This window comes from Echinops telfairi, unplaced genomic scaffold, assembly GCF_000313985.2.
Source record: "Echinops telfairi isolate 266 unplaced genomic scaffold, ASM31398v2 ScPeMD7_7474;HRSCAF=8512, whole genome shotgun sequence".
Classification (NCBI taxonomy): Eukaryota; Metazoa; Chordata; class Mammalia; order Afrosoricida; family Tenrecidae; genus Echinops; species Echinops telfairi.
In genome coordinates this window covers 412,450-421,954 of record NW_022111378.1, presented here as the reverse complement: position 1 = coordinate 421,954, position 9,505 = coordinate 412,450, and the positions used below count along the sequence as shown (strand labels likewise).

General features: G+C 44.7%; 1 protein-coding gene across 1 annotated transcript in view; it reads right to left on the bottom strand.

Annotated features, from left to right (window-relative positions):
- The window catches only part of ITPR1 (inositol 1,4,5-trisphosphate receptor type 1), a 413,260-nt gene that overhangs the window by 126,322 nt on the left and 277,433 nt on the right, over positions 1–9,505 (bottom strand). The window contains exons 43-44 of the mRNA XM_045285628.1: positions 4,812–4,944; positions 1,743–1,933 (exon numbers count right to left, since the gene is read on the bottom strand). Of these exons, the coding sequence (XP_045141563.1) occupies positions 1,743–1,933; positions 4,812–4,944 (324 nt within the window). The remainder of the gene's footprint in view (positions 1–1,742; positions 1,934–4,811; positions 4,945–9,505) is intronic.

Here is a 9,505-nt window from a genome sequence, read left to right as displayed (position 1 = left end):
TGGCCTTTCTGCCCCATGCTCTATCTGCCATGGAGCAGCTGGCGGGTTCCAACTACTGTCTCTTTTGGTCAGCAAATCATTATTTTTTAGTTAGGAGACATACGGATGCTTTGAAAAAACTGAAGAAGATACAATCTCAGAAAAATGGTCAGATGGTTGTAAAAGTTGAACACATATGGCTTACGAAGCTCGCCACAATAATCTAGTTTTCCACACTTGGCTGCGCCTGGAAAAAAAGTCTCCGAATCTGTACACCCAAAACTGGTACCACGTACATGGAAAACACACAACCAATGTTTACTTCAATTGATCTTCATCCACAGGGAAGTTCCTGGGTCACCTCAGCCCATGTGGAGCCAAGCACCCGAAACATGGTAGCAGTTTGACACCACCATCATGCTGAGAAGGACAACGGGCCATCCACACTTATGGTCAGGCTCCCACGGGACACGACTCAAAGGAAATTCCAAGGTGACAATTCTGTGCCCATGTGACAACTCCACAGGCACTGAACTCTGTCAGTGGCATGGGTAACTAACTCATGATTCCCGATTCCCATTGAGTGCGCTGTGCGTGGGGACCCATGGGGCTGGGCGGGTGAGAAAACAGGGCCATGCAGGTGGCTTTGAAGGTTGTGCAAGGCACAAGGACACCTGGCTGGGGGAGTGAGCGGGGGCTAGTATCCAACCTGGGCTGTTCTTGCCAAGCCAGGTGCCCTGGCAGCCAGCCACAGGAACACGCCCTTTCCCAGTTTGCACAAAAACCCCAGGCTTCATTCATCCAGATTCTAGGTTTAAATTTAAGGCCAAGAAGACAAGGTCAAGTCACAAAGAGGTGAGTTTTAGGGCACAAGAATTTTACCTCTGTGAAGTTGTTATTAGCATATATCATCAAGACACACTAGAGAAAACCACCAATTTTTCCAAGAAGCAACAAAGGAGAAAGAGCAGATGAAGCAGCATCAATATATTAAAGGAGGTCATTGTAAACACTACTTCTACGTAACCATCAGGCCTGTCATTTACAGAAGGGGTGCTCACCTTTGACCTAACTGCAACAAAAGGTGGTAAGAGTGATCCTTATAAATCCGTTTCTCCACAATCTTTTTGAAGCCTGACCTCTACCCCTGATATGTTATTAAAACAGTTTCTCTAAGGACACAGACCAAGAATCCTACATGCCACGTGCATACCACACCTGGGTAACCAAGCACCATGTTCCGAGGGAGCCTGGCTGGTGCCTTTACTGACTCGCCTCAGTTAGGTTTTATTGAACTTTGCCATCGAAGGCGGAAAACTTTAGTGAATAATAGCTGCAGTGCCTAAAGATTTGAAAATTAAGACTCTCAAATAACACACACAGTCCAAACTCCCAGCTGGTTATGTTGTGAGCTTAGATGAACACTGTAAGTATCCTTCCTTCAATCATTCTTTCAACATACATTTATGGGTTATAACTACTCTGTCCCAGGCCTGGAACCGATTTCCTTTGCACATCTCCTCATTGTCTCATTAGTTTTCAAGCGTAACTCTTGGTTTGGAACCACGTCCAAATTATGGCAAGCTGATCATAAGAAAATTACCAACTGAATTCATTTCCTTGAACAGCAGCATCTGGAGGGATGAACCACCTCATGCTCTTGGCAGGAGCACTTTCTCAGCATCACCAGATACCTGTTCCCAGAACAGACAATCTGTCCCCTCAGCAGGGGCACCACGCCAACGGCCACCCTATTGTCCTACCTGAATGGTGGTGTTGCCTCCTTCCAGGAGCGCAATGGCCAGGAGAATGCTTTCGTGGAACACTCGGTCACTAGACGCGTTCATGATGAGGTCGATGACCAGATTGGAGGCCCCCTCCTTGTCGAGGTGGCACTGAACTTCAGCCAGGCTCATCTCACCTCTGCTTGTGGAGCTGGAGCCGGATCCTCCCCCTGGAAGATGGAACACTGTCTTCAATAACCTCTCTCAGTTGCCAACCGCCAGCAGTCTAGACCAGGGGTCAGCAAATTTCAAGACAGAGTATACAATCCTGTCCCTCACAACAATTTAAAAATGACTCGAGAGTCATAAGTATATTTTTTACAAACAAATGCAATCACCATGATCTGAACAATCTCCTTTAAAATGTTTCAGTTTTACTTCAGAGCCATGTGGACATACCACAGATGGCTCAAAAGCCACTGTTTGGTGACTCCTGGTAGAGACTGAAGCTTTCTGTATTCACGGCTTTGCACGCAGCCCCACTCCTCTTAATCCTGCACACTGCTCCACAGGGAACATCTTCATCATTAACTCTTAGCTTATAAGCAGGAAAACACACCAGGAGAGGTGTAGTCACGTGCCCCGCTTGCCAGTAATAGAGATAACGTTTGAGGGTGAAGAATAGGTCCTTTCCAGTAGGGACTATATCTGTGACCCCACCAAGCCACCCCCCTCCCATTAAAGTACCCTGACTCAGTAATAGATGCAGTCATGCTACAACTGAACACCTAATCATTTGTTCTCCCTTTCGACCCTTTCTAAATTTGCTCATTTTAATTATTTTCTGCTTTTTGATTGAGGTTTTTCTCTGTTTCATTTAATGATTGTTGGGTATATATTTATTTTACAAATTTTTCTCTATATGAAATCCAGAATAGGCCAATCTATAGAGACTGCTAGTTTCTTAAGGTTACGGCAGGGAGGTTGGGGGGAAATGAGGAGCTAATTTTAATTAGCACAAGAATGAAGAAAATGTTATAAAACTTATTGTGGTAATGACTGTTTAATTCTTTTTAATATAAGTACTGGTATGTGATCTGTGAGTTATATGTCAATAAAACTGTTAAAAGAAAAAATATGCTTATTTGGGGGCAGAATTAGTAAGAAACTGATGTGAATTTAAGAGACAAACCACACTTGAACCACCCCATGGCAGTGGTATAAAAATAATCTAGAGCTATCAGTCTAGAGTTCTAACTAACTCACAAACTCATCCTTTTGTATCATTTATCTGTTCTTGACTTCATTCAACAGACACCTGTTCAACCAGGGACTGGGAGTGCCTAGCCTCAGTGAGTTGACTGAAGCAAAGAGGGCATTTAGTGGAATGGGTTGGGGCTGTTCAGAAACGACATATTTAGGAAGTTGATTGTATTACTGTTGGTAATAATCACCACTCTCCCATACATGGGGAGGGGGCTGATCCATTTTAGAAAGTAGATACCACATCTACCAGCTCTTCCCTCAGAGGTCACTTCAAGTGCCCTTTATCTCCCTTCGGCTGCCCAACCTCATCTCTGCCCTTATATATCCACAGCACAAGGCAGCAAGCAGGCCATCCATCTGCTCTCCGAAAGCTTCCTAAAGCAGAACCCATCTTTAATGCACTTCCCCCTTCCAAGGGCCTCGTGTATCCTTTAGGTGTGATGTTATTGGAGGAACTTCAGAGTGAAATGTTTTGGGGAGTTTGGGGAGAAGAGCCGAGGTGGTCCTGTCTGAGGTGTGCCCTGAGAGCCACTTCTTCAGTGAAGCCTGCACAGCTTACAAACGGAGAAAGTTGAGACCTGCTGATATAGCCAAGGCCCTTCCCTAGGAATTGCCAGGACGAATTAACTCTTGAGTTTTTAAAAACATTTTTTTAAAACTCTGAGTATTTTTGTGCTACTTGGGTTCATGCTGCCCAAGGACCATCACCATAACACAGGGAATTAGGCAACTCACATTTGCACTTCAAGTACCATGTAAATGAACCTGACTACTGACTCACCTTAAAACCAATACCACTACTAAGAACCACAGTGGAGTTCAACATGTTTGCAGTTTTTGCCTATGATTGGGTGTAAAACGTTTCTGGAACACCTTGAAAGGTATGATATAAGCAGTTCTGTACAAGGTCGCTGATGGGTGCTGGAATTAAGCAACCAGGTTCAAAACAGAACAGCCAGCAACACTCATCAGTTTCTTCTGCTAGACTGGGGTCTCCATAAAAAGCTGCTGCTGAGGAGTTAATTCCAACTCTTGGCAACCCCAGGTGACAGGCAGTTAGAGTGGAACTGTGGTCTGGAGAGCTTCAGGGGCTGCATTCTGAGGAGTAGACAGTCAAGTCTTTCTTCTAAGGTACCTCTAAGTGGACTTGAACTTCCAACTGTTGGCACACCAAGAGTGCCTTGGATAATTACAGTACATACCATGCCACGGTCACATGGAGGGAAACGGAGATAAAAAATGCAGGCCATTTGAGAACGCACCCAGCAGTCCGGAAGTACATAATAAATGATAGTCTTCCCCAGCCTTGCTGCCAATATCAGCACTGCCATTTAATGGGAAGACAGGAGTCCTAATGAGCACAGGAAAACCTGGACCGGACTCATATTGACCCCAAAGGAAAAAGAACTGCTACTCAGGGTTTCAGAGGCTATACATCTTTATGGGGACAGCCATAAAGACAGCCTTGTCTTTCTCCCTCTGAGTAGCTGGTGGGTTCAAACAGCTGATTTTGTAGTTAACGGTTCAGTGCTCAGCACAGTGTGCCACCAGGGTTCTTCTATCACAGGAAAACATGAATACATCAAGTTAATTTAAATATCACTAAAAGGGTCGCTGTATGGGAAGGAGGGGCAAAAGACTTGGCTAATATCAAATTGTGGAGAAATGTTATTTTGTAGGGAGTTACTTTTAGACATTGTTTTGATACAGGACAAAGACAAAACAAGTTGCTAAAAATTATACTGGCCACCCAAATTTGTCTGTTTAAAGAGTTTCAACCCATTTTCCAGACTCATGAAGTACTCACATGACACACTGCTAGTTAGTACCCACGTGGCCTACCTCCTCCCCCAGGCTTGCTGGGTCCTCCTGGAGACAGTGGGCCATTGCCAAAGCTCGTAAGACTCTCTCTTCTTCCAGAAGGTCTGATGTTTCCATAGTAACGGTTGACCAAAATTTGTCTGAGTGCCTCACCCTTAATTCAAACAGGATAATGAAATCAGGTACTGAATTTGATGCATTATAGAGCAATTAATGTTAAAAACAAAACAAATATCCAGGGTACTCACTTATCATTGGCCCAGTTTCACTCAGGAGAAATGTAAATTTATAATAAAATCATTTGGAAACTCTGAAATTAACTTCAACATTTTCTCAGGGAACCAGATAATTTTTTTGCATTCTTTTTTTTTTAAGTAGCAATGCTTGAATAGTGCATATCTGAAGTACTCTCTCACACATTGATAAGGATAAAGATAGAATATTAATGTTGAAGAGCCACCACCACCAACAAAAATCCCTTTAGGGTAAGCCAACAAAACTTAAAAGACAAATGGAAAATTTCACAGGTCAGCTTCCACACAGAAATATAAACACATGAAGATGTTAAACAGGTGTTTATTTCCAAGGTCCTAAGAAAATATTGAGAGAGAAGAGCAATGGAGTGTACTACTATAATGAGCTGGAAGTGAACCTTTCTTACATAAACATCAATGGGCCCAATATACAGAAAAATAATGCTATAAGAAATGCATTAGTGATTGACATGTCAATCAAAGCCTCGGTCTCACCAGGGACCTGATACGAGTCTGGGATTTACTCTGCAGCGCTCTGGCTGGAGGAGAAGGTCAATGAGAGGAGGGAGGGGTATTGAGGAGACAAGACTGGGTGTGACTTATAGCTGGTGAGACTGGGTTATGGGGGAGGGGGGGCGGTCTCAAAGTTTTCTGAACTTCTTTTGACTACATTTGAACTTTGCCATTTTTTTCAAGTGTGAAAAATCTGTCAATGGAATCCTGGGTGCAGACGTAACAACTATTTCCCACAACTTTAACTGAAAAGAAACGTTCTTTTAAAGGTTCATTTTCTCACTGGTCCTAGGGCCCATGGACAAGCCAGCACATCGATGTGGGATTTCTGCTCAGCTCTTCCAGTCGGCTCCCCAAGGGACTCCCTGACCACATACCAATCTGTCCTGGGTTGCCAGCAACTCCAACACATGCTGACCCCACGTGCGTCCACGTAGAACTTCACTATACAGGGTTGTCAGTGGTTGATTTTTCAGTAGCAGATCCAGGTGAACCCAAACCGCCCATCTTCTTATTAGCAGCAAGAGCATTACACTGCCCTCACACACCCCCCAGCGCCCCAGGGGCTCCTCCCAGCCTGTAAGTCAAAGGCTGTATGCATTTCCACCAGCCTATTTCTCAGGGACAAAATAGTACGGCATGGAGTTCCTCTGATGCATCATCAAGAGAGAGGTAAGTGAGAAGTCTAGCAGAGACAAGAGGTGCAGAAACATAGCAGGTCCCTAAAATAGAGACTCCCAAGTTCGGAAGGGCGCAGCAACTATAACATGAGTTAGTTGGATTTGAAGTGATTTGTTAATAAATTCTAAGAATAGGTGTGGGGACTTCAAGTGAGGTGTTTGCCAACACAAGAGGGGATATAAAGGAGGGAGGGTGGGAGGGGAGAGGAGCCCAGAAGGCAGGTGACCAGAGGAGAAAGGGGAAGGGCAGAAAACTCACACCAACTGCCAAAATCATGTATGGCCTTTGCTCATTCTTGTATGGTCAAAAACCATACAAGGGCGAATTGGGGTAGGGAGGGAAGAAAGGACAACCTTTAAGTTAAAAAATGCAGGATAAACACACACACACACTCCAAAATTCTCATTCCATCCACGAATCTGTCTCACTGTAGCTTAGCAGAGGGGAGTACTTCTTTGTATCAGCTTAAGGAGGTCATCTCCCACCTCAACCCACTGCAAATTCAAACTTTCAACAGTGCTTCAAATGGCAACGTTACTTGCAATGTTTTGAGTGCTTTTTTAATATAAACGTTTTGTTGGTATGGGGAAAGTTTCGGGACAATATTCCTTAATGACTCTGAGTTCCACATCTTGGTGTAAAGATAGCTTGGGTCCAGCCTCAGGCACCGACACACCACCCCCTCCAAAGCAGTAGCTGGAAGCATGGCGATTTAAAGGCGGGCTCTTAGCAGAAACAGTCATTCCAAAGGAATTTTTTAAAGCTTACTAAGACAAAAAGGGGGACGGGGAGGGCAGGGTATGCAGGGATAACTCCACTTGAATAAAAAAACAAACACACTGCCATTAAGCCAACCCTAACTCCTGATGAGCCTATGCACACTATAGAGTATCACTGAGCCCCCCTGCTCCCCAGAGTTTTCTTGGCTATAATCTATATGGAAGCAGATCGCCAGACCTTTCTTCTGAGGTACTGCAGGTGGAATGGTTAGTACGGGAGCACCATCTGTCTCACCCAAGGAGCTGATTTCATTTTTTTAAAATAAGAGGCATCTATATTTGGACTTTCAATAAGATAGTGTTTCAACAAATCAATAACAGGAAATGCTGGTTGACAGTAAACCATGCTGATCCTCTAATTGTGTCTCCACACTAGCTAGACCACATGGAGAGGCGGATGGTTGATATGAGCTACAACCACAGAGGCAGCCAGCCTAGCTAACATCATAGGACTAGGGGGACCCCAGGGATGGATGGTCAAGTCAAAGGGAGTGTGGCTATGACCAGCCCCCATGGGAGGCTCTGAGGGTCTGAGTGTCCAGTTAGAGAATCTGGCTCCTGGGGGTTGTTTTGTTTTGTTTTTTATCCTCGTTGTTTGGAGAGCAATTGGCAAGGCCCTGGACAGTTTGTAAGCAAGCAAGTGGGAGGAAGAAACAGGGGCACTTGCCCCCAGCAGACAGGTGGCCCCCAGGAAAAGCAATGTCACATTATGCAGCCCTGGTGCCAAACCAGTTACAAAGGGATCTCACATTGCAACTTTACTGGTCCTTCCATGGGGGCTGGGGGTGGGAATCCCTGTGGTTACCATAGCAATGGATGCCTCCAATGGTACACACACACCCACAAGAGAGTATCATGAAATGTACTCATTATGGAAAGAGGGGGGAGCATATGACAAATTAATTTTTTCCCCTTCTTAATTATAAGGCTCTTGCCACAGTCAGCTCACTTTCTTGCTACAAAACATACTGCAAGAAACAAAATAAAAGAAAGTGAAATTTGCTCTTTAAAAATTAAATGAGCTTTGAGCCTTTCATGAAAGAATAGTGACTGGGAAATTTAGGTAAAGAAGGAAAGAAAGAGAAAAGGGATAAGCCTTATTAAAAATTAAACACAAATCTTTAGTATGAAAACCTTGGTCCCAGGAAAAGTCAGGTGTCTTGAGGCTGTGGTTTTACTCAGGAGAATTAGGCTGCAAAGCAAGCCTTTGTAATCATCTGGGTATCAATTATTCGATCTCACAGGCTGATGGCGACTTACCAGCTTGAGAAATCTGATTGCAGAGGAGAAACAGAACAATAAAACAAAGACTTTCCCTAAACATCACTTCTTCAGCTTTCACATCTGGCTGTGGAAGCTTTTTATAAAATTAGATTAGGTTTTGTTTTGTGCCCCCCCACCCCCTCCCCCGTTTACACCTACAGTATGCAAACAAATACCAGACGCCTGTCTCCAGTCAGAAACTCCACACATGGAACAGTCCGTTTGGGTGTCATGTTAAAACAGTGGAAATCGTGGGTTCAGGGTAATGAAGCCTGGCTTCCAGCCTGCAACTCCACCAGCAGACTTTCACTTCTCACTGCTGACGGTGGCTAATGAGCCGTGTGGGAACACTGCCAGGTATCGAACATGGCGAGACACGCAGGAGTGAATATTGCCACAGAGGACAAGAGGCAAAGCGACCTTTTGGCTTCCCAGCCTCCAGCCACGTGAAAACCACGTGCTTCAGGAATGACTGCCTCTGTAGATGAGCCTCTCACACCTTAGTCAGCAGGACCAAGGTAAGCCCTCCATTTACAAATACCGTATGTGTACAAGCCGAGTTTTTCAGCACATTTTTAATGCAGTTTTTGTGGTAAAATTAGGTGCCTCGGCTGATATTCAGGTCTGCTTATAGGCAAGTATGTATGGTACCTTCGTTCATCTGATTCTTGCTTGTCTGCAACCTCGAATCAATGTTTCCAACGGGAACTTGCTACAACAGAACAGCTAGCGTCCCTTATCAGTGCCCCACTGCACTGTGCTATGTGTCTAACATACACATTTCGGTACCACAGCCCCAGGGGATGGGTACTGCTGTAGTCGAGTGATACAGCAGAGGAGACTGAGGCAGGAAGCTTGCCCCAATCACAAAATTAGTGCTTGGCAAGCAGAGACTCCAACCCATTTCAAACTCATGAGCTTAGTGCTCCAATACCATGTTCCCGGAGCACTAGCATTAGAACTTGACTATAAAATGTAAGCTTCAAATCGAAGACAGGAGGGATGGCTTCATCCTTTTACCAGCAGTTTCTAAGACATACAATCAGGTTTCCAGGGCAGGAAACACATGAAGGCAAGGCGTCCTTGGCCAATGAACTGTAGGAACTACAGCGCTAGAATGCCCTGCCCTGCATTCTGCCCAACTGTCTCCTTTACACATGTAAAAGTCCTAGCACCCCATGAGACCTACAACTTTCCTATAGCTCCTAAATGCTTCCCTCCTCAC